Source organism: Danio rerio, chromosome 17 (assembly GCF_052040795.2).
Source record: "Danio rerio strain M-AB ecotype USA chromosome 17, GRCz13ab, whole genome shotgun sequence".
Taxonomy (NCBI): domain Eukaryota; kingdom Metazoa; phylum Chordata; class Actinopteri; order Cypriniformes; family Danionidae; genus Danio; species Danio rerio.
The window spans coordinates 4,330,806-4,357,058 of NC_141037.1; the positions used below are offsets into that span (position 1 = coordinate 4,330,806).

At 37.8% G+C, this 26,253-nt stretch overlaps 1 protein-coding gene across 1 annotated transcript in view; it reads left to right on the plus strand.

The window, feature by feature from the left end:
• Positions 1-10,938: 10,938 nt before the first annotated feature.
• sntg2 (syntrophin, gamma 2) overlaps positions 10,939-26,253 on the plus strand; it is a 178,946-nt gene continuing 163,631 nt past the window's right edge. The window contains 1 exon segment of the mRNA NM_001126427.2: positions 10,939-11,268. Coding sequence (NP_001119899.2) covers positions 11,200-11,268 — 69 coding nt within the window. The 5' untranslated portion in view covers positions 10,939-11,199.

The window sequence follows — 26,253 nt, forward strand, 5'->3', positions numbered from 1 at the left end:
ATAACTTGCCTAATTTCCATAACTTGCCTAATTAGCCTAGTTAAGCCTTTAAATTTCAATTTAAGCGAATTACTTGCATCTTTAAAACATGTACATTTATGATTGTTAGTTTTGTTAATTATAATAGTCACTCATGGTTAATTCTCGTTAACTGACTGTGCATTAATGTTAACAAGCAACTTTGGATTTTTAATAAAGCTGCGGTCACATTAGAGTTTGAGCATGCGATATTCTGTCGTGGGGCGCTGTGAAAAGGGGCGGGTTTAAACAAGCTTATTGGACATTTTTGAGCAATTGCTCCATGTTTTACGTTTCTGTCCAGAGATGTCATGTTTTGATCCTCGATTGTTCTCACGCAGTCAAGTGATGCGATTTCGTAGGTCAGAGTTCACCAAGCTTGAACTTTGCACCACAGCAACCTGTGAAACTTGACGCATGACCTTGCATTTCCGGTCTGACGACGCATTCGCATGCGCATGAATGGAAGTCTATGGAAGGAAAAGCCCAGTGTGACCGCAGCTTAATGCATTAGAAAATGTTGAACTTTGATTAATAACTGCTGTGTTGTTCATTATTCATTCATGTTAGTAAATGCATCAACTAATAATGAACCTTATTGTAAAGTGTGACCAATGAATTAAGTAATTTTGAAGGAGAAAATTAAATTGTTGTTAACAAAACTTGTCATATACTGTTAAATAATAGTGACGATAACAGTAATTCAAGTATGCACATAAGTGAAAATAACTTTCATTCATTCAATTTCTTGTCGGCTTAGTCCCTTTTTTAATCCGGGGTCGCCACAGCAGAATGAACCGCCAACTTATCCAGCAAGTATTTTTATGCAGCGGATGCCCTTCCAGCTGCAACCCATCTCTGGGAAATGAAAAGAACTTTTCAGAACAAAAATAAATGAAACGTGTGCCGACATTTATAAACATACCATTTAAAGACGTACAGTAACATACTGTAAAAGAATCTCTTCTACTCTGTTTTTTGATTAACATTAACTAAAGCGCCAAGATACTTACAGTGCATCGCAAAGACTCTGGTGTTGAATTTAGTGTTCTGTAATCAAGAGTGGATTGGTGTAGAGATTAAGGGATGTCAAACTCCTCAGGGCGCACTCATACTATGCTATGCGAACAGTGTCCAGGCCCGTTTCCCGGATCGTTTGAGAAGGGTGAGTGCTCTGAATTGGGCTCAGGCACGGTTCAGTTGGCCCGGTTGGAAGAGATGTTCACTTGGGCTCGAAACTGAAGACGAGATTTGACTTTTAAGGGACAGCTTAATCTGGATTTATTAATCATTCTTACTGTTTAATGTACTCTAACTGTCTTAGATTATTAATGATGGAAACCCCTCACTGCACGACAGCTGCGCACCTTCAGCAAACCTCCTAACTCCACAAGAACTTTATTTTTGATTGCTTATGAGTGTCAAAGGTGACTGATCTGTTCAATTAAATATCTGACTGTGTCACTGCATCCCAAACGACTAAAGAGATATAAAGAAATCTTATCATCGATGACGTAAGCTTGCTCAGGCCTGAATGTAATGTGAGTGTGGGCTGTCAGGGGAGACGGGAGGGGGGACAAGCATGCTTTGGCCTGGTTCAAGGCAACTGTACATAGTGTGAGTACGCAACCTTAATTCCTGGAGGGTCGAAGCCCTGCACAGTTAAAGGTGCAGTAGGTGATTGTCTTCAGAAGCATTTTTTGTTGTGCTGGTTGAAAGTCTCTTCACAGTCCAACAGTAATGATTACAGTAAATGATCTAAATGTGTTTAAGTATTTTTATATTCTGGGTAAAGCATAAAACTAAAAAATGTTCATCCAACTAAATAGTCGGACCGTCATCTCCCTTAATTCCGATAGGCAGGTCAGACTGTCTGTCAGCAAATGTAGATTCCGACTTCTGCGCATCTGTTCAGGCATATCCGCCATTAGCGCGTGCCAGTCTGCATCACAAACGCATGCGCGCGAGCGAGCTGCGGGCAGCTCGCCGATGCCGAGTCGGAGCCGGAGGCGGCGAAAGACAGCCGAGCTCGGGCTGATTACTGTAAAGCCAGGCGCGGGTATAATTCGCCCTTAAAGCGGCCGCGCGGTCACGAGACGGACCAGGAGAAATCAAATGCTGAAACTTTTAAAAACCTGAATCAATATTGTAGTTACTTTTGCACGCTGGAGGAAGGACGACACCATGGCTGAAGTATTACTGTCAGACAGGTAATGTTCTGTGTTAAAACTGTTTTAGTCAGGCTAAGCTTATGTTAGATTGTGTTCTGTTATGAACAACTCACATGCACAGACGTGTTGTTCAGCCACTGAAATCTCCTGGTGAAAGATTGATGTGATTATTTTCAGTTTCATAAGGTCCTTTTACAGCATCTATAATGTAGATTTATATTCAGTTTAACAACAAAACATCAGTAAATAGCGCTATTCCGCCTAACCTGCTTTATTAAGCTGAAGTTGCTTTTATATTCACAGTGGGTCATTTTTGAACAATGACAGCCCTCCTATACAGTTTACCGCTAACGTTACTCTGAATATTCTCGCTGAAATAGCAAGTAAGTGTGGCAAAGTAATACATGTAATTCCCGCACGGCGCTGGCACTAACAGGCGAATGACATGAATTAGTGGGTTGTCTGTCGGCTATTGTGACGCGGTCCGTGCGCTCGCGATTTCAAGGGGTGTGGCTTTGAATCACAGTCCCTCCCCACCGTCCAAAGATAATATGCTAAGCGGTTAGCATTTTGGCAGATCACCTACTGCACATTTAAGCACCAACCATTATTCAGCACACTCACCTGAAGATTTCATTCAGTTACTTTCCAAAGTGTTTTGCTTATTTTAATACACGGAACAATTAACAATATGACACATTTTATGTGTATTTGCTTATACTCAATTCCCAAAGTATCTGTTCTTGCTTCTCAGACTTTATGTACTGAAGTTGATTGGGGGAAAAGCATCTATTTTTCATCATTAATCTCGTCTGACAGTCACGTACCGTTTACATGAAATGACTGATTTGATATTTAACTGTACATATACATTGGGCAACAACGCATGGCTTTAACGAGAGGGAATGTGGCTATTTTCATAATCATTGGAAGCCATAATAAAAAATGAAAACAGAATTCTCAGGCACAGCTCTCATCATTATATTATATTTGATTGCATGGGAGGTCCCTGGTGGTTCAGTTCAGATGCATATGCGGGATATAGCAGTGTTTCTCAATCTCAGTCCTCGCTCTGCACATTTCATGTCAGACAGTTAAAGAAATAATTATTAGCCGAGAGAACTTGCAGTTTTGGGTGAACTATCCCTTTAAAGGACCCTTTTGACCCATGAAATGTCATGCTCAGATTTGCTCAATTACATGCAATGCAAATGCCTACCTAGTGTAACCCCGCCGGTCCTACACCACCCAACCCACTCTGAGCTGGTATCGAACCGGCGACCTTCAGCATGGAAGTTGGTTGCTCCAACAAGGAGGCGAATGACCATGGCCTCTAGCATCTGTCGCTAGAGCACCTTTAGAGGTCAGAGGAGTGAGGTTTACCTGCACAGCACTCACTAGCTGGCCTCCGCTACACTCACCCCTCTAAACCTTACTCCCATCCAGGTCACAACACCAATGTAACCCCACTTATCCTACACCACCCAACCCGCTCCGAGCTGGTATCGAACCGGCAACCTTCCGCATGGGAGTTGGTTGCTCAAACAAGAAGGCCAATGACCATGGCCTCTAGCATCTGTCGCTAGAGCACCTTTAGAGATCAGAGGAGTGAGGTTTACCTGCACAGCACCTACTAGCTGGCCTCCGCTACACTCACCCCTCCAAACCTCACTCCCATCCGGGTCACAGCACCAATGTAACCCCGCTAGTCCTACAGCACCCAACCCGCTCCTAGCTGGTATCGAACCGGCGACCTTCCGCATGGGAGTTGGTTGCTCCAACAAGGAAGCGAATGACCATGGCCTCTAGCATCTGTCGCTAGAGCAGCTTTAGAGATCAGAGGAGTGAGGTTTACCTGCACAGCACTCACTAGCTGGCCTCCGCTACACTCACCCCTCTAAACCCTTACTCCCATCCGGGTCACTGCACCAATGTAACCCTACCGGTCCTACACCACCCATCCCACTCCGAGCTGGTATCGAACCGGCGACCTTCAGCATGTAAGTTGGTTGCTCCAACAAGGAGGCTAAAGACTATTGCCTCTAACATCTATTGCTAGAGCACCTTTAGAGGTCAGAGGAGTGAGGTTTACCTGCACAGCACTCACTAGCTGGCCTCCGCTACACTCACCACTCTAAACCTTACTCCCATCCAGGTCACAACACCAATGTAACCCCACTGGTCCTACACCACCCAACCCACTCCGAGCTGGTATCGAACCAGCGACCTTCCGCATGGGAGTTGGTTGCTCCAACAAGGAAGCGAATGACCATGGCTTCTAGCATCTGTCGCTAGAGCAGCTTTAGAGATCAGAGGAGTGAGGTTTACCTGCACAGCACTCACTAGCTGGCCTCCGCTACACTCACCCCTCTAAACCCTTACTCCCATCCGGGTCACTGCACCAATGTAACCCCACCGGTCCTACACCACCCATCCCACTCCGAGCTGGTATCGAACCGGCGACCTTCTGCATGGGAGTTGGTTGCTCCAACATAGAGGCTAAAGACTATTGCTTGTAACGTCTGTCGCTAGAGCACCTTTAGAGATCAGAGGAGTGAGGTTTACCTGCACAGCACTCACTAGCTGGCCTCCGCTACACTCACCACTCTAAACCTCACTCCCATCCAGGTCACGGCACCAATGTAACCAGCTAGTCCTACACCACCCAACCCGCTCCAAGCTGGTATCAAACCGGCGACCTTCCGCATGGGAGTTGGTTGCTCCACCAAGGGTGCCAATGACCATGGCCTCTAGCGTCTGTCGCTAGAGCACCTTTAGAGGTCAGAGGAGTGAGGTGTACCTGCACACCCCTCACTAGCTGGCCTCCGCTACAAACTCCTATCACTAAAAAAAAGCCCATTTTAATTAGTTTGACAAGGTGCTCCAGATTTTAAAGGGCTGCAGGGATCATATACAGCACAAAAATAATCCACCCACTGCAACAAAGCAATTTACTGCCTTTTTATGACGCAAACATTTAATAACAGGCCATCGCATGATGTCTGACCTGCCAGAATTTACCGGCCATTTCCAGCCTGCGTTTCTTTTCCTTTCTCGCTGCATGATGGGCTTTCGCTGTCTTGTTTTGGGCGTCCTGATGCGATCGCACATCCAGGGTGGTAAAAAGTGGCCGGGCATTGAGCCAAAGTCACATCCAGGGGCGTTTAAATAGTCTTACTGATAAACATTCATTTCACATGTGCTCCGTGGAGAAGAGCCTCTATAGAGCAGAGAAACCGAAGGAGGTCACAGAGGGGAATAAACCCTGATTCAGCCTTATTCAGACACCACATGACAAAACACTGGACAGCAGGGTGCGTATTACCCCTGCTTGACCCACGTCTGCTATATGGCATTATGGTGACACTTTAGTTTAAGTAGCATTTCTCACTGTTAACTGCTTTAAAAAGACTTGCGTTATTGTTATACACTGTAAAAACATCTATAAATTAGCAGTTTCCCTCTTTTGTCATTCAATTTGTGAACATTTATAATAGTTTAAAGTGATATTGTCTGGGTTGATGTTGTATGTTATGCTACAAAAACATTGTAATAAACCGCCAGTATATTTTCTGTTACTGTAAGAGGCTAAATTATCATATGCGTTTGTTTATATGACAAAACATGTCTTTTTGATTCAAGAAGGTGCATACTGACTCCAAAGGCAGATACTGATAAGATCAGGGCCTGTTGTGTAGACTTTGGGGGTTTTATGAATTGGTCACATGTTGATTGGTCAGTTTGAAAGTCTCAGCATTTGGGCTTTAGTCACATGGTCAAGTAAAATACAAAATAAGCGTAAAACTATGCTCTGTCTCTTTTCCTACCCTTGTCTTTCCTGGACTGTCTTTTCCTGCTCTGCTCCTCTCCTCCTCTAGAGTTTATCGTCTTTGACTCTACTGCAATCAGGCTAACCTTTGGGCCTGCTCTCTTTGTCTCTCTCTACCTCCCCCTGTCTCTCCATCTACCTCTGGTAATTTTAATTTTACATTTAAGCTGGGTACAATTTGTATCATATGTTTGTTCATTTAATATTTTATAATTTTATACAGTTATTTTGTAATTAATAGTCGTAACCATAGAGAATTATTGTCATTAAATCATCTCATTTTCAATTATTTGTGAATTACTTTTTTTTTTATTTAACATCAACACTTAATTGTCCCATGTCACAATGTCAACGCTCTCCCACATTTATAGCTATTAACACTGCCCTTATTTCCGTTTTTGGTATAAGTTTGCAGAAGAATGGTTTGACTAGAAATGTACAGTTTTTTTTACCATCATGCTGATTACTTTTTAGTCACTCGGCAGAACTACAGTTCGAACCGCTGTGGTTAAAACCCATGCTTACATTACTTTACAGACTTATTTGTCTATTTATTTCTACTTGTACATTTATAGACTATTTAAATTTGGTCATGTCATCAGCCCATGAAAATTTCCTGCTTTTTATCAGACTATTTCATAACCGTAACGAGGCAGTTCAATTATAACTTAATGTTAAAACCGCTATCATAACATTATCAATATGTGGACCTTTTTGGATTCTCGGAAGATTTCAAAATTATAAAACAGGAAATGCATTGGGAACACTGTTATTGTTTACATCCCTTAAAATGGACCATAATACAACCCAAAATCAGAAAAAAACTTAGGAAAGTAAAGCATTTAACTCCTGAAAGATGTTTAGCAGCTGAAGAAAGCATGTGATGAAGTGTTTCAGATGTAATTTCGTCCCATTCCTCCTGCTAACAAGTCTTAAGATGGGCAATGGTATGGGGCAGTGGCGTTGTGAGGGGATCTTTTGGAATATGTTGCACTTAAATGAAAATAAGTTGTAACATTTATTTTGTTATCCAAGTACTTAATTAGCACATACATCATGAGCATTCCACTTAACACAGCGTTTGTGTCGGGTAATTAAATAGTCAGCTGTTCAGCAGTACCGGTTTCTACCGGCAGGTGGGAGTGGCTCTGTTGTCACATGGTGTTAAATTCCGCTACTGCACTTTATTCATTGTTTTGAGGAGCTGTAGCTGATGAGGTAATAATACAACTGTTTCGCCAAACTGAATAGTTCTAACTACTGATGAAGCTTAATATTTGTTTTCACAGTATAAAATGTGTGTCGCTTTGGTGAAATAAATGTAATGTTAATTACTCAGAAAAAACGTAAATTGTACTAGCTTTCTAGATTCTGATATCTAGACATATTTATCTAGATATGATATAGCCAGTCACATCTGTTTCTGTAAAATTAAATCACTGAGTTCATGCATCTAGCTTATTATTTTATAGCTATATTCTACTGTAACATGCTATGTCAGTTAGCATCGAATTATAAATTGACTTTCTTATTTCTTTCTAAAATGGCTGGAAGAACACATAATTGTTGTGTAAATGATCAGTTATAGCCTTTTTTATGTTTATTCAGATCTTATTTTCATTCAACTTCAGCAATAGCTGGATGCCTTCATCCATATTAGGGATTTCCTAGAGTGTTCTACTACTTTTTATGAGGCATATATGGAATTTCTGCTCAAGTGTGAATGAAACAGGCATTACATGCATTTAAAGTGCTACAATGCCCACATCAACCTATTTTGAGGAAAAGTGAAAAAAATCTCCCTCTAAAGTAAACCAGTAAACATATTTCTAGCATATCGATATTTATTTTACTTGTTTTTTTTTTTTGTTGTTTTTTTTTAAACCATTTTTGATACAAGCCCTTTATTTATTTTTTACTGTTAGGTAGTTTGTTTTTTAGTTTAGGTACTTTTTTATTTAGTTTTTACTGTTGATATTTGGCACTAGTTAATCAGGAAGTGACGATTTTGTTCGCTTTGACTCGCTGGATGGAAACGCTGCTTAATTTGCATGTTTTTTATGCGATAATCCAGTTTTGCGTAAATTGCGTATAAAGTTCATCTGCATGTTTGGATGGAAACATAGCTACTGAGGAGCAAATCTATCAAAATCACTACTTTTAATCTGTGCTTTTCATACTGTCCCAACTTTTCTGATTTAGGGTGGTATTTTAAATGACTAAAATGTCAATAAAAGCCACTTTGGTAAACGGTATAGTTGAATTTTCAACATTAAAAGTTAACAGAAGAGATCAACATTCCAAATGCAATTCAGAAGCATACATTAATGGAAAACTCAAGATACATAAACTGTTCATTAATATGTTTTTACAGTGTATAGTTGTTGTGCTACGTATGCTCATTTAAATGCTAAAACTTCAATTTCTTGGTGAACTCTTCCAGGCCAGGCCAACAAAGAGTCAAATATTTAGTCATCCGTTCCTCACAAGGAATCACAAATTAGCGCAGCAGAAACTAATCTGGAGTTAGAAGAGCTTAAAGATGCTTTAATAATTTGAGCAGTGAAGCTGTGCCGCTAATTGTCTTTTTATTGGCACTCTGCATTAAACTGTAGTGTTTAATTACTCGTTTCTAGTAAGCAGGCTGAACCTGAGGCTGCTGACTTTAACAGTACAGTGCGAACAATAATGAGGTCAATGGCACATTATTTTGGCCAGTGAACACCGAAATTGACAGGGAAGTCTCTTAAATCTGCAGCGCTCTACGGTAGTTATCCTTGCATTTCACAAATGCATGCAGGAAATCAATAGTAGCATTAAGAGCAACATGAGCAATGGGATTGGCCTTGTTGGAGAGTTGTCTTAATGCTGCTAACAACAAAGAAACATGGTTGAAAGAATGGAAAGAAGAAAGTGTATTGATGCAGGGTTTTGCATGGTTAACCATAAAGTATTACAGTTGTGTATACAGGCTGTTAAATGCTTGATTCTGATTGACTGATGAACATGTTAAGGTGTGCCGTTATTTTTAGATTTTCACAATTTTGAGTGCTTAAAAGCTTCATAATATTTCTGTGTGTGCGTGTGTGTGTGTGTGTCAGTAATATTTTGTTAGTAATGTTAGCATATGACTAGTTGTGTCTATTTTTCAGTTACATTTATGATTTGATTTAGTTATTTATTTAGAATATTTGTATAATAACAATAATAATCATAATAATAATTCTACTTATTTTTTAATAAATATAAACAAATCTTTATATTTATTGACAATAAATAAATATATTAAAATATATTTAAAATATATATAGGCGACGCAGTGGCGCCGTGGGTAGCATGTTCGCCTCACAGCAAGAAGGTCGCTGGTTCGATCCTCGGCTCAGTTGGCATTTCTGTGTGGAGTTTACATGTTCTCCCTGCGATCGCGTGGGTTTCCTCCGGGTGCTTTGGTTGCCCCCACAGTCCAAAGACATGCGGTACAGGTGAATTGGGTAGACTAAATTGTCCATAGTGTATGAGTATGAGTGTGTGTGTATATGGATGTTTCCTAGAGATGGGATGCGGCTGGAAGGGTATCCGCTGAGTCAAAACCTGCTGGATGAGTTGGCGGTTCATTCCGCTGTGGCGACCCTGGATTAATAAAGGGACTAAGCTGACAAGAAAATGAATGAATGAATGATAATAAATATAGGTGCCATTTAAACTAGAACGACACCCTGCTGAAAAATCCAGCTTAAACCAGCCTAGGCTGGTTGGCTAGTTTTAGCTGGTCGACCAGGCTGGTTTTAGAGGGGTTTTGGCCACTTCCAGGCTGGTTTCCAGCCATTTCCAGCCTGGTCTTAGCTGGTCAGGCTTAATCAGCCTAGCCAAGCTGCGGGTCCAGCCAAAACCAGCTATATCCTCAACCAGGCTGGTTGAGCTGGTTTTAGCTGGATTTGGCTGGTCATTTTCCAGCCTGACCAGCTAGGACCAGGCTGGAAATGGTTGGAAACCAGCCTGAAAATGGCCAAAACCCCTCTAAAACCAGGCTGGTCGACCAGCTAAGACCAGCCAACCAGCCTAGGCTGGTTTAAGCTGGATTTTTCAGCAGGGTGGTTCAAAATCACCATAAAGTTTTACTATTAATATATTTTTATTGCTAGTAGGCTACTATTTTTGTTTTTAATTGTGTTCTGAGTGTGTTTACAAAAGACTCAACAAAGACAGCAAGCTAATTTTTTTGTCAAAAAAGAAAAGTCAGCGCGAAGTCTTCACAATGGCGTTTAAAGCATTATTAATCTTTCCCTGAATATCTGTACAGTTTTTATTGTTTGGAGTTCAGTCAGTGATGAATTAAAGTTTGCATCATAAAGGCTGCATCCAGATCTTTTGCCTGGATCCTCTAATGTTGCTTTACCAAAATTAGGCCTAAATACCAACGATAAATACTGTATTTTGAACCATAGTGCAAACGTTAGGCTACTAATATATTACAGTCCGCAAACTGTAGTATTAACAATAGTGAACTGGTAAACTGCAATAAATACTTTAGTTTTAGGTCATTTGTTTAAAATACTGCAGTTGTTGTTACCATAGCAACTATATAATCACCACAACAGATACATTAGCTACTATAAGGTATGCTGTTGTTCAAAAACATTATACAGAATATATCGTTTTTTTTTTTTTTACTAATAGCCTGTTTTTATTTGGGTTCTTCTAAGTATTTAGAAAAGATTCAACGAGAACTGATTCGCGCAAATGTTTTTAAACTTAATCTCGCCGCCATTTTCTTTCGCTAACGTTACTTTATATCTGAGCGTTAAGTCGTCACAATGGCGTTTGAAATATTGGTAATCTTCTTCTGAATATCTCTACAGTTTTCAACGCTTTGGAGTTCAGTCAGTGATGGGTTAAAGCAGCTCGAGCTGGAGCCTCCTCACATTATTATCTGAGGCAGCGGGAGGAAACGGCTCCACATTTGCGCTCCGCTTCCCCAGCACTGCGCGCTTCTGTCCGGCTTGCAGGAATAACCCGCATCCCCACAAAATCACCACTTCGGCTCCGTCTGGATGTGTCTTTAAACCTCCGAGCCTCCGGTCCATTTGGATGCTGGAGCGCGATGCCCGGCCATCACTGGATATAAATGACAGATCCAAGTGTGTGTGACTTCAGTGCACCGAAGCGGAGGCTGCATGGGAGATGAACGCAGCCGCCAAACACCAGCCTGATCTGCTAGAGAGACCCGCCAGCCTCCTGGTACCGACATGGGTAAGACAACCAGATACATCAAATCAACTTCTAGTACTGTGAGGGATTCTAACAGGCACTTGGGGAGCATACTTTTGGACAGGAGTAGCTATGTTCAGTGGATTTAATGTGATTTTAAATGAGTTAGGAAGAATACTTTTGGACAGGATATGTGTGTTCAGTGGAAATCATACGATGGGTTTAGACTTGCTTAAGTAACTTTGTTACAGATTAGATTACTGCTGCTGTGAAAGACAACTACGTTTTGGTGAATTGATGACACATTTGGATGAATGTAAGATGCAATTTTACATTTGTGCGGACGTTTCTCAGTCTAAAAATGTATTTTCAACCCAATTTTGGTAAAATGTGGACAAATCCAACCACTTGGCTATTGATTTATTTATTGTGTTAATATTGCATTCATATGGCCAAATAATAATGTAGTTTTGCTATTGAATTAGTTTCCAAATTTAGTTTTGCTGTTGATTTTGAGTTGAAGTGATTGAACATTTTTGTACTGTTTTATTTGTATATGTTTTATAATACATTTAAGAATGATATAATGTATGATAAAATATTATTTAAATAAAAAAAAATGCTGGGTTGTTATAACTCAATTCTGTGTCAAATATGTTCAAACCTAATGGTTAGGTTGAACAATGTAATTTATATTTAACTTAATATTAACCTTTTGTTGCTTTGCCCGTGTTTGAGAATGATATACTGTATGGTATACAGAGTTAAAACAACCCAGCATTTTTTTTTACAGTTTGTACTTTATTTGCATATCAAAAAATAAATAGCTAGCTGTAAACGACAGAAAGCAAAGAAATCTATTATTTTCTATATGCATTTAAATATTATTTTTAGGTTGTTTGTATTTGGATAAAAATGTAACACTTCTGAGTTTGTACGTTTTTAGACTAAGACTATTTCAACCCAATTTCGAGTTAAATATGGACAAAACCAACCTCTGGGTTAATTTAGTTTCATAACATTTATACAATTATTACAATTTGACAATTTAGATTTGTTCTTATTTTACGCAATTTGGGTTAAGATAACCCAGCATATTTTCGAGTATAGGCATTTCTTGTCATGTTATGGGAATATTTGGCAAATAAGACTGAAGTTCACAGCAAAGTATGATTCATTCATTCATTTTCTTGTCAGCTTAGTCCCTTTATTAATTCGTGGTCGCCACAGCAGAATGAACCGCCAACTTATTCAGCAAGTTTTTACGCAGCGGATGCCCCTCCAGGCGCAACCTATCTCTGGGAAAGCAAAGTGTGATTTGTTTTTTAAATGTAAATAAGATGTAAACAAAATAAGATCAGATAATGAGCTATTTAAATATAATGCATTACAACACATTGGTGAATTAAAAAAAACAACAAGAAAACGTGCAAGAAATGTTGCATAATTGATAGAACAAATCACAGCAGATCTGAGGTGACAGTGTAATCTCAAGGCAAAATGAGTTTTCGTGCTATTGTTCCCATTTGCTGTATTCCTCTTTGTGGAGATAATGATGTGTGACAGTGTGGAGTCGCTTCATTCGCACTATTCTTGAGGTGTTCGCAGATGCCCTCTCAAAGGGTTTTGTCTGTGAATGCACTCAAACCGCTTTCAGGGATTGCTGCCCGCTCGCTTTGTTTGTTTTAACACGTCTGCTGCCGTTTCTGGTGGCCGTTTTGTGGTTGGCATGTTCCTGTTAATTGGTAAATGGAGTCCTGCCAGTTGCACTGCGGTACCTTTATCAGATCGGAGGGTTTTAAGGGTTTCCTGAGGTATCGATAAATGCTGCCTCACTGCTTTCTGACTTGATGGAGAACTTGCAGGTTTTGCACAAAAAAACAGACTTATAAAACCTTTGAGGAAAACAAAAAACCTGACGTGATTGAATGTGTGAAGTATAATCGATAACATTTAAAAAAAATGATTGTGGTACATGCCGTGCCAGTGAATGAAATCATCCTTTTGACTCATCTGCTTGGAGAATGTCAATTATTCAGAAGGCAGATTATTGTTATTTTATTAAAGAAACTGCTGTGGTTCAGCAGTTATTTTTCTCACTCTGACTATGATGATGATTATTGTACAGTGCTTGTTTGTATGTCAGAGGTGTGCAGATACGGTATGATTTGTACGCTTCATCTTTGATCTGTCAAGGAGGTTTCACTGTTGATCTCATGTGATGTGCGAAACCCAGACTTGACTCAATCAGGGATGTCAAACAATCAAACTACAGGCACTCAAAGCTCTAAAGTTGTCTTCTTGTGGAAAAAAAAAAAACAGCCTAGGCTCTCTAAAAATACATGTCTCGGTCTCTCTTTTTTGTTTTTTTAGTGAAACAACATAAAATACATTGCTTCAGGAATGTTTTGATACATGTTTCACATGACAATACCACTAGAGGGCACTGTCTACATTTTTTGCAAATCTTAAATACGTTGTTTGGGGTACGTCTTGTTGCATGTCTGAATTGGACCAGATGCTGATCATAGAGCTGGACAATATGGCAAAAAAAAATATCACAATATATTTCTTAATTTTGGTCGATACAATGTAATTCCGATATCGATTTTGACAATATTAAAAAGGCAGGAAAAATACTGCTAAGACCACACACAATGGATGTCTGTACCTACAAATGTCTGCAAACTGAATATCCAATGTTTATAATACCTCCAGGTTCTTGTAACTTTTTTTTTTTATATAAAAACAATACAAAAAATTAATGTTCACTTTTTATTTGTATTTAGCCTTTACAAACAAGAAATGTGGAAAACAATCAAATAAATAAAACTTTCAGAATTAGCTTATTTATTTATATTAATAATATATAGACATAGATCATGGAGGTTAGCTTGACCAACGTGAACAGAAACTTTTATCAGTGTTTTTTTTTTTTTTTGTATATGCTGAATATTTCTCAATCAAAATAATACAAAAATCGTACAATTATGACATCCACATCGTAAAAAAAAACAGAAAAAGATTAATAATTATAATAATAAAAAAAAAAAATCAAAGAGTATAGGCTACATTAATTAAGGGTTCTACCTGACTATATTTGTGTATGCAATTACCCAATTAAATTAAAAGGTTTAACAAAATATTTCTTATATATTTTATTTTATATTGTCTATTTATATAGACTAATTTTTTTAAAACACATTTTCATTATTTAAGAGATTGAATACCTTTATTGATCACATTCTTTCTATTTCATCAGCTTTGCAATAACCAGATTGATGATAAATATGTTTGGGAGTTTTATTTAAGTTTTATTTTGTATGTGAGTGCTAATTTGGGTGTTTATGCGAGGATTGAGTTTATATGTATGTGCGTGTGTTAATGTGAGTGTATATGTGGATGTATGCATGCATCAAGTTTATATGTATATGCGCAAGTTTCATACATGTTTTGAACATTCCATAGTATAGGTTTAAATGCGAGTAATTTATAGGTGTATATGCACGTGTTGATAAGCGAAGTTTGGTTTAAATCCTACACTGCGCCTCTAGCCAACTGTTAGCTTCATTGCCAGTATGTTCTATCGGATGGAACAGATTTGATGCATTCCTGCTGCTATTCAGCACCAGTCTCCCGCACATTTTGAAGAGCACCAAAGCTAAGTTTATCAGAACTTAGTTTAGTCGCAGAACCACTTTCACACCACTGCATTAGTCTTATCTCTCTCATAAACTAATTTGCCCGCATTCTTACTTGTGGAAGCTTGTTCATTCACAACTTTATTCAGGGCACTTATTTAGCAGCTAAAACTTTTTGTCAACTGTGCGAAGGAGCTTAACCAACTGCTCAGCGCTGGCAGCTTGTCTGTGATGTACGTCATCACGCAAGTGACATCAAACTCTTTCTGACGAGTGAGCACTGAAAGTCATTCAGGGACAATGTATAAGATCTTATAAATTATAATGAAAAAAAAAAAATATATGCAAATTTATATAAAAATACCGGAAATGAGTTTAAAAATCATCACCGTTACTGAAAAAAAAATCTATCGCGATTTATATATTGATATTGAATGATTGTGCAGCCCTACTTTTACAACAGTTTCTGTGATCGCACCAAAACCTCAGCGAATACTTGCGAATATTAGAATTATATTAGAAATATATCCACATAAAGCTTTAAATCTCTGCTTTTAAATAAACCCACTACACTTGAAAACAATTTTTTAATTGGCTTTGTAATCTGTATGAAATGAACGCGAAGTACAGTCCATCCTGTCATACGCACATTTCATTACAGCAAACACCATATAAACTTGTAGACAAAGATTCACGGTCGTTTTGGGAAGAGATTTGCCGTCAAGACCAAGTTGTGAATCACACCAGAAGAGCAGCGTGATCATTATTTGGAGGATAAGAATGTGTAGAACAGCCATAAATGGGGTTGGTGTCATATAGGGTTGGGTGGATAGACAATGCCATCATCCATAGCCGATAGTTGCTAGACATCACTATACTGAGCCGGCATCGCGATCCCCTGCCCTGCCCAGTCGCGAAAAATACACAATTGGGGCCCAGTTTACTCTAATGCATTTTAGTTTTAAAATGGCATTTTAGATCAAAAACGATCCACATCCACACTGGCGTTTCACCAAGCATTTCTGAACAGATCTCCGTCCACACTATACTGCTGAAAATGCACGGATGCACATACATGCTTGTCTGAGCACAAACCCCAGAGAGCAGTGCACGTTGGGGAGTTTATCAAGGGTGTACCGCTGGATTGCGTCTCGCTATAGTTGTCAAACGGGATAATTAATATTATCTGACGACTCTTCTGTCTTTTGAATCTATCAGGTAACAGGTCACAGCGTCAGTACACTGCTTCAATCTTTCGCTTTCACACTTGTACTTAGTAATTTTAGTGAAAACCTCAGATACTGTTGGTTGGTTCCTGTTGATTGTGCACCTTTTTACCAACCAAGTTTGTCGACGGCATTTTAACGACACCGATCACTCTACTTATTCATACCAGAGCCCTGCAGAAAAAGTGATTGACAGGTGATAATTTGTGTGCAACTTATCTTTATTTATTTATGATTTGGTTATGGGTAAAACAAAGATCGTGCAGGTCAGGTAGGCTATAATTCGTTATTCATAATTAATTCACTGTCGCCAATGAACATAGAATCAACAAGAGGCGACACTGTTGTGCGATTTGGGAAACAGCCACTAGATGGTAGGGGTGTCAAAATTAATTGTTTCTTCGGTGCACCGCGATGCAGACGCGGACAATAAGGTATCGGTTCAGTAATAATCATAACCGGTTATTATGTACTGACGTCATTTATCTCCTATGCGCTCTGTCGTGAGCGGGAGTATTTACAACACTCAGGCAACTCATGGCCGGCCCGTGGCATAGGCACTATAGGCAAATGCTAAAGGTGCTGTTTATCCAGGGGGGCGCTAGAAATGAGCGCTTCAGTTGGTTTTGTTTTCGATTTTCCTGACACACATTTAGTGTTAGACGGCAATATCTCAAAAACCTCTTACCCTAAAAAGATCTAAAGTGTGTTTCCTACAGAAAGACAAAGCTGGTTATGTTTCACAGCTGTCTTTCTATTTTTACGCTCGACATTACGAGCACTGCTCCGTTTAAGCCCTCGGAATATGCGTTTAGCCGGGAGAGCTCACACTGAGAGGAGCTCTCAGTAAGGGACCGTCGAAAAAGTGCTTTTTTCCGTTTTTTTTCTTTCCGTTTTTCTGCTTCGCTCAGCGCGAGCTCTCCCTGTTGCGAGGGCTAGTGTGTGTGTGTGTGTGTTTGTTTCTTTGGTGCTGTCTATGTTTGTGTATGTGTTTTAATGAGAGACAGTGTGGTGCCGTGTGTCTGTGTGTTTATGCAAACAGCTTGTTAAAGCCTCCCCCCTAAAATATAACACTGTATATAGAAAGCATCGTCAATGCATCGTGATTCACCGAGATATTGAATTGAACCGAATCGAAGGCATGATAATCGTAACCGAACCATGAGACCAGTATAGGTTCACACCTCTATTAGATGGTGCGGCGGCCATTTTATAATGAAAATTCCAATAGAACAACAGCATATTATAAGTCTTTAAAATAACTATTAAAAGTGTTGATGATTGTGATAGTAAGTGCTGTATTGCCATCTTTCAGGTTGTATTTCAGCTTTAATGCGCTTTTTAAATAAATAAATAAACAAAGCAGCTGCTTGCCATCGCGACAGCAATAAGATCCAATGGACAGCCGATCGCTTTCATTTCAAAATGGCGGAATCCGTGCTGTTGCGGGGCGCTGCTGTTGCAGTGGAACGTTCTATTGGGTGTCGCCTCTTGGTGATTCTATGCTCTTTGCCACCGCCTACAATGACGATGCCGTTGTCCTTTCAAGTTTCACATTAGACATTGTACGATGCCAAATTGGTTGACATTGCCCAACCCTAGTGTCGTGATCTTGTTCCTTTTAAGTGCGCATGTGCATTAAATCGAGAAACCTGAAAAATATGCAGGTTTAGTTTGATTCAGATGTTTAGAAACGAAACTTTGAGAAAATTGTTGTTTAATTTTTTGATTGGGATTTCAAATATGTAATATCACTTGCTCGGCAAACAGTTCTGAAGAATTGAATATTTCCCAATTCAGACAGTATGTCTGAGCATATTGCCCGAGAGCCGTTTCAAAGATGGCCGCAGAGTGAAATGACTTGCCTTAAAGGGAATTATACGGCCACATTGATTTGACATCGAGTCCAGTGAAGCACACTTGAGATGAAAGCAAACAAGAGCAAGCTGTAGCACAAATACAAAACTGTACACTGAGCTACGAGCAAACTGACCACACCAGAAAAGATTATATAGAAATGGATAGGTGATGCAAATTACTAATCATAGAAATAATTTTTAGTTTAGTATTTGTTTGGTGCTGTGTTAAGAACTAATCATTTATGCATCAATAACATAATCCTATAAATATAAATAGTGTGTAAAGGAATACAAGTCGTTGCTGTCATACTGACCACCACCCCCAATGTTTATTTTACCTAGAAACTGCAATGAAAGGTAGTAAATGAGTAATAAATATTACTTATTTTGGACATTTTTATAAAAGATCAAACTTTGCAATGCATATTTTACTGTTGTGTACTTGAAGAATATGCAGTAAATGTATTGGGATATATCAAACCATTAAACCTTCATTAATATCAATTTTGTTACTGTAATTATCCAGTGTCAGACATCAGACACTGGTAAACATTTTCAATGTTTATTTATTTATATAATAGGCAATGTAAATTACATGCTTCATCAAACAGTCTGAAATGTGCTTGTATGTTTTCACTTTTCATAAATGTAAAATGAAATCTGAATGATAGTTAGTGTAACGGAGGCCAGCTAGTGAAGTGCTCGCTTTTATTTTGTATGCATGTTTAAGGGCGCACTTAAATTATGCTATCCGAACCATGCCCAGGTTTCTTGGATCGTTTGAGAAGTGTGAGTGCTCTGAATCAGGCTCAGGTGCGGTTCAGTTGGTCGGCCCTGGCCTAGTTGGAAGAGGTGTGCCAGAGCGTGGTTCACTTGGGGTTTGGCGCGGTATGCTTGTAGTGTGAGTGCAAAGTGTGTCTGAGCCTGAAACTGAAGAAGAGTTATAATTGTTTATGAGCGTCAAAACGGGCTGATCTGTTCAGTGAAATATTTCACTGCGTGTCACTGCATCCCAAACGACTGAACTGATTTAACTACAGAAATCTCCACTATGCTGAGCGAGAGCGCTAAACTAAACTGTCCATCGATGACATAAGCGTGCTCCAGCGTGAATGCAATGTGAGTGCGGGTCATCGGGGCAGACCGGAGGGGGCCAAGCGTGCTTCGGCCCGGTTCAAGGCAACTTTACATAGTCTGAGCACGCCCTAATAGGGGTGTAACGGGTATTCCGTGATTTGTACCAGGGCCGGAGTGGGACTCCTTTTCAGCCCTGGAGTTTCAAGCCTTAGACCGGCCCACCGCAGTTCACGACTGACTATATTAAAATAAGTTAATTTCCATTTCAGTTTCTATTTACACTATCACGTCTTTTTCAAGAAAACAGCTGCTTAAGAATATCAAATGTTCAACAACCTTACAGTTTTATTTGTCTTAACAATACAAATGAAAAAAATTTAAATAAAATAATTACTCGGGTAAAGATCGAACATGGATCTACAACGTTGTAATGCAACTTACTGACCACTGGACCACATTGGCGGAGTTGCACTTGTGTGGCTGGAATGATAGTTAGATCATTGTTACCCTGCTGGCTGCATTTTGCTCATGGGGCTGCGAGACAACAAATAAGAAGAACGAAGCTGCTGCAAAATAATAAATAAAAAGAGTGAGGCTCTGGTCAAAAAAATAAATAACTGAGAAAAAAGTGCAACTGCTGAGAGTGCAAGCAGCTAGAAACACCGGCCCTAGCGGCCAAAAAAACGGACAAGCCCACCGGGAACTCTCCCGGTCCTCCCGATTGGCCAATCCGGGCCTGATTTGTACAGATCACAACCCAAGGATGAATCGCAGATTAGGCTAATACATTTTTTTTAGCTTGTAAATTAATCCTAAATTTGTAACGATCACAGAGAGATCGCCTCTTACGTCCTTCAAATCACATGTGTGAATGCATTTTGGCTTTTCTGTAAAATATAATGATGACTGAAGAAGTTTGTGTGTGTGGTAAGTTATTCGGGATGTGGTGGGTTTCTTAGGTTATTAAAGGTGCTTTCTGTCATTACTTGTTTAGCCTGCATTAATGTATTCAGTGTAAGCAGCATGAATAATCATTAAAAGATCGGGATCTCAACACCCACGCAACATAAATTATAAATGATGGTGATTTGCATACGTTTATTCATCCTTCATATCGCTGCATTCAAATCTGTGTTTGAAAAAATGCAAAGATAAAAAAAGAGATTCAGTCTTTAGTTTACAAATGGTCAAATAACGAAAGTACTGGGATAACAGTTAATAGTTTAGATAAAACCACTGAGGTTAATTGTGAAGATTACAATCCCCGTCATATGCCTTTAGCTTAACAATCAAAAATGGAAGTTGTAGGCAGCAATTACATTATTTAACCAATAGGTGTACCAATATTCAACCAAACAACCAGCCGTCAAAAATATGCCACTGAATAATTATTCTATGAGTGAAAGACTGAATAATTTATTGAAAATGGGACTATAAAAATAAATATATATTGTACAAATTATAATGTTAGATTTATAAGTTTGGCATTTTCAGCAACAGCAGTGACAGTGAATTTTTCACTGTATTGGATATTTTGCTATTCATTTTTATTCAGCTGATTATTTCTTTTTAGTTTTCATAAAATTATAGGTTCTAAGTTTGTTAAAACCAAAAGTGTCTGCCAGTGCTGTTTTTGTAATAAATGGAAAGCAAATGACATTTCTCATTCCCCTTTTTGGTTGATCCGAAAAATGGTGTGATCGATGACTCCATAATGTGATCCAAACTGTGAGATTTGTGATCCAATACACCACTAATGTTTAATTAATCTTGCAATATAATGTCAAGGCATTAGACCTTGCATTATGTGTGCATATTATGTCTGCTCTTTACTTTTTAGAGATCCAATATGACTATTAATATGCTTTATGCCATAACATATTAATCCTGTGAGCTAAAGGCAGTTCAAAATTAGTTCAAAAAATGCAAACACTGCATCTCTTGAGGCAGTGTACTGTGAAAATGTGTATTTATTTAACCTGTCAGAATAAATGATCGCTTGCATCGCATTAGACTATACGTCACGGAGCAGATGTACATTTCAGATTAGTTTGCATAATCTAACCAGCATCAGAACAAATGATGTCTCGCCTAACACGCGTACTTGTGTGGATAGGCACCGTAAATCATGCATGTTAGCCCACTAACCGCAGTTCTCTTATTTATATTTGTGAGCTTTTAATTCAGCTCCAGCTCCTGTACATGCACCTGTGCCTCTGCTGAAGTGATTGTGTGCTTGTCTTTGGGATTTGGAGGCTTTGCTAAGTGAGCCCTGCAGAGACCGTGATTGGCACATAAACGTTATAACCTTAAAAGTCGCCAAATCTTTTATTCATGTTCTGCAGGATTCACAATCTGAAGGTGCGGATGCATCTCTTACCGGTTTAGTGCGGAACAGTGGTTTGTTAAACAGCCTTGTATGCTGTAATAAAGATGAAATTCTGGCATTTTGGAGAGAATCAGAGTGATGTTTGTCGGTGCGAAACTTGCTTGCTAATGTGACGTGGGTGTTTGCCAGTGCATTGCAACAGTCAGTGTCATGAGGGGTTTTAGCGAGGGTAGTTAGTTGCTATGTGGTTGCTAGGGTGTTTTGTGTTTGTTACTGACTGACTTGTGTGAAAAGAGTCCCTCGTGATCTTCTGGTCTTCAGATATGACTCTGTGAAAATGGCCTGAACGCTTTGCGAAATCTTGTTAACGGCACGCATTACTGCAAATTAAACAAATTAGGCATGAAACCGACTGCTGTGTTGTATGATCTGCAGGTTCTGTAAATAATTAGCTGTTAAATCTCTTGTTCACGAACTACTGCTGTATAGATGTTGTCTAAAAGTTTGGACTAGAGCTGCACAATATATTATAACTTATCATCAGGGCCAGACAGAATCTGTGGACTTTTTTTTTTTTTTTTTTCTGCAGAGAATTTTGTAAACAATCTGCGGATTTGTGGAATGATTATACGAGTATCATAACTAAAAACTTAATATATGAAAAAAATACATTTTCAACTTTAGTTTTTACAATGCAAATCCAATTATATCCACTTATTTGGTGAACAAAGCAAGTCTCATAATATCTCTACTAAAAGACACAAAATGATAACTTTACAAACTGTATTGTAAATAAATCATATGAACATTTTAATATTGCTATTATTATATCACAATAATATTGATGAAATTAATTTTAAAAACTGAAAAAATAAAAATTTACACAAGTAAATACAAAATCTCAACGATGGGCTAAAAATCTGTGCGCAAAGATTCTGTGTGGGCCTACTTATCATTATTCGTATTACGGAGAGATGCTATTGCTTTGTCCGATAACTTATTGGATAGGGATGGTATCGTTAAAGTATTACTACTGTGATATTTCTACATTTATCGATACTACTTATCTGTTCGGTACTTTAACGGTTCTCTTATTGATAGTTTTTGTAGTGTTGTGTTTTTGTAAATTTTTTTTATTTATTTTCTATGAAAAAAAGTAATCAAACATAATTAACAACTTTATTTTATTATTACGTTTGTAAACTGTAAAGTACAATAAAACCAGTAATTGTAAAACAAATAAATATATATAATATATAAATATATATATATTTTTTCCCCTGAGAATATTTACGTCTCTGAATTGATTCAATACAAAACAGTTGAATGAATTAATGTACAGTAAATAGGGCAAGTAAATTTATTATTAACTGTAAATTACCTAAAATGAATCCCTTACTTAAGTCATTTAATTAAAGTAAACGGCTGATTTGAAACGCTGGTGATCAAATTATCATCTTAAACCTTTAGATCTTTTGAGAATGTTTTATTTTCATTTCTTTTGTTGATCTTGTCTCTTAATCAGTTCCTATTTTTAAATGACATAGCTAGCTTTGATCTTTTAAAGCATTTATATATAATGTTACAAAGACATATTAGAGAATACAGTATACAGAGAAAACTGAAATATGTATAATTGTATCTAAGTAGTCTGCTAAAAACCCAAGATCTTTCCGATATGTAAATATCAATGAGAGTTGGATTAAATTATATATTTCTTTTCAGTTTATTTGTCTGTATAAAACTGAGCTTTATTTCATGCTTTATTCTCAAAATATCATAATGTATGAGTCATAAATTGCATGCATCAAATATGATGCTTATTAAAACTTGTTTGCAAAAAAGATTTTATTTTCAAAAATGTGATGGTAGTTAGTGCATTTCATGTCACACTTTATATTTGGATTTCTTTTAATTAAATGTATCATTTTTAGATTTATATTAGAGAAATTCCATGCAAATCTCTAAAATACTGACATAATGAAACCTTTTTGAAAACCTTTTTTTTTTTGTGTAAGTATTTTACATTATTTTGAAAACATTAACAGAGACATTGGTAAATCAAATATAATTGTTTAAAACTACTCAAAGTCATACAAGTGTCAATTTCACATCTGTAACATCCATAGTGGAGCTTTTCCTTCATAAATGCAATAAAATATAAAATCAATCATGTTTGTTCTGTAGCGAGTCAACTTTTATCCTTTTAGCATCATTTCTTTTGCGTTGTACAGTTCAATTAACAGAATTTCTACAAACTATTGTATACTGTAAACTTGCATACACCTTTCTGGTCACATCCATATCACATGTTTATTTTCCTCATATCAATTTGTAAACATTTTATATTTTAAATATTTCTGATCCCACAACTGGTTAGTTGTTTTGAAAAATATAAACAGATGCCTTTAATATAATGTTAACATACTTTCACTGTGAATTTGTTTTGAGTTTTAGCTGCAAATGTCTCATCCATAACGCTGGAATTGCTCAAACTTTACATCTGACTAGAACCAACACGTTAATTCTGACCGATTATAATGCAGTTTAGGAAATTCATTCAAAGATTTATCTAGACAACACCTTTTAGACTATGGGCCTTGTGCACAGATTGCATTTCCCATCCTTAATATAGTAAAAGTTGAATTATACACTCAGCCATCCTCTTTAGACTTTGAGCTTAGGTTGTTATAGAGCCCATAGTGTGTTTCATTACACAGAATGTACAAATGTGCTTCACTAGCACTACTAATAATAGTATTATGGACATAAAGAGTTTGATGCACAGCATTTTGCCATTTTCAGCTCAGCTGAAACACAAATCTATTGAGATTGGTCCCTGGGGCCTCTGTGATTTACTTCCAGCATGACATGACAGATAGTAATAGAGTCACAGCCGGGCAATTAGTCACCCTTAATATAAAACTGCATGTGACCTGAGCGGTGGCGTCTTTATCTGTGAATCGCCTCAGCAGCTTTTAACATCACACACACACACCATAATACACACTCCGCTCTTAAACCATCAGCACTTATTGTTGAAACACTCCATTGATATGCACTGAAAAAAATGCAGGCTGCCACAGAAGGCATTCATGTTGTCCAAACACAAATCGATTAAGTTAACTGAACTGTTTTGTTCAATCCACTTAATATTTAAGGGGCAACTTAATTGTTTTCTCAAATTCTGTTTGTAATTTTGTAATTTTTTAAAATTAGTTTTTTAATAAGTAATAAGCAGCAAAAATATTTAGAGTACTACACTGTAATAAAAATGCAGACTTACACACAGATCATTTATCTTGTCCTTACACAAATTAAGTTAAATTAATTGCTTTTACACATTCGTGGCATCACGACACCCACTCGCCCCCAACCCCAGACAAACTCCCTCCCCACTCTTCACTTTCGTCCACAAGTCCTCCCACTCCTCCCTCGATCTTCACTGTTATGCGCAACACAATCCACCCAGCCCAACCCCAACGCCCCCGCCCTCTTCAACTTCGTCCGTAATCCTTAAAGTATTTTTGAGTTGTACCATTTTCTTTTTTGTATTTTTACATGTTTTATTATAAATTATGCAATCTGAAATAAGATATTAAAGTTATCTGGTGAAATTGCACACTGTAAAGAATGCAGGGTTCCACACAATTCATTCATGTCCTAACACTAATTTATTAAGATAAATTAACAGATTTTGCTAAATTATGTGGATTGAACATAAAAATATTAATTTGTCCCAACGAAATCTTTAGAGTGTTTTAACTCATTTTAAATTTTGTTTGAACAAGCAAAAAAAAAAAATAATAATAATAATAAAAATAAAATTTGTGCGTTCATATCACAATATACAGTTAAAGTCAGAATTATTCACCCCCCTTTGAATTTTTTCTCTTTTTTAAATATTTCCCTAATGATGTTTAACAGAGCAAGAAATTTTACACCTTATTTCTTACAATATTTTTTTCTTCTAGAGAAAGTATTATTTGTTTTATTTAAGCTAGTATAACAGCAGTTCTTAAATTAAGTCCAAACTGTTTGACTCAGGAAAAAAAGAAAAAAAAGTTCTTATGTTTTATCGTTGCTCTATTGTCATAATTTTAGTTTGTATTGTTTATGATTTTATTTTTCCCATGAAACACACCCTTATGCTGCGTTCACACCAGCGCGAGTGATTTACATGTTAACGCGCAAATAGACATCCTACGGCGTGATGTGCGTGAATGGCGTGGTGCGAATTGAGTGTTTTGCGAGTTTGACACAAGTTGCTTGAGTTAAAAAAATCTGAACTTAAGCGGACATTTGCCCTGTGTTAACCAATCAGGAGTGATTCAGGAGTGATTTTGACGTATGCATCACAATGAGAAATAAAATTCATTATTAGTATTATTGTCGTCATCATTAATATTTTATGATTATTAGACATTCATGTAGGAATTATTCATTCATTCATTTTCTTGTTGGCTTAGTCCCTTTATTAATCCGGGGTCGCCACAGCGGAATGAACCGCCAACTTACCCAGTAAGTTTTTACTCAGCGGATGCCCTTCCAGCCGCAACCCATCTCTGGGAAACATGTAGGAATTATCGCACAAATATTAAGTCATCACAGCATTAGTTAGATAGCTGCTTCTGGTTTTTGTTAATCCTGATTGATGTTGTTAAAATACAATAAATCCCTTTATATACAATTTGCAGTGGTGCTCGTGCATTTTTGGCGGGTGCTCCTCAATTTTTTTTGGTGCTCCTAAATATTTGAAGTTGGGAGCACTGGTGCTGCCAAGTAAAAAAGTTCAGAGCCCTGAAATTATTTGACTTATACTCCAATCCCATATATTTTTTTAACTGCTTGCTCATCCAGCTTCTTTTCATGCTCATCTTTGTCACCAAGCCCAG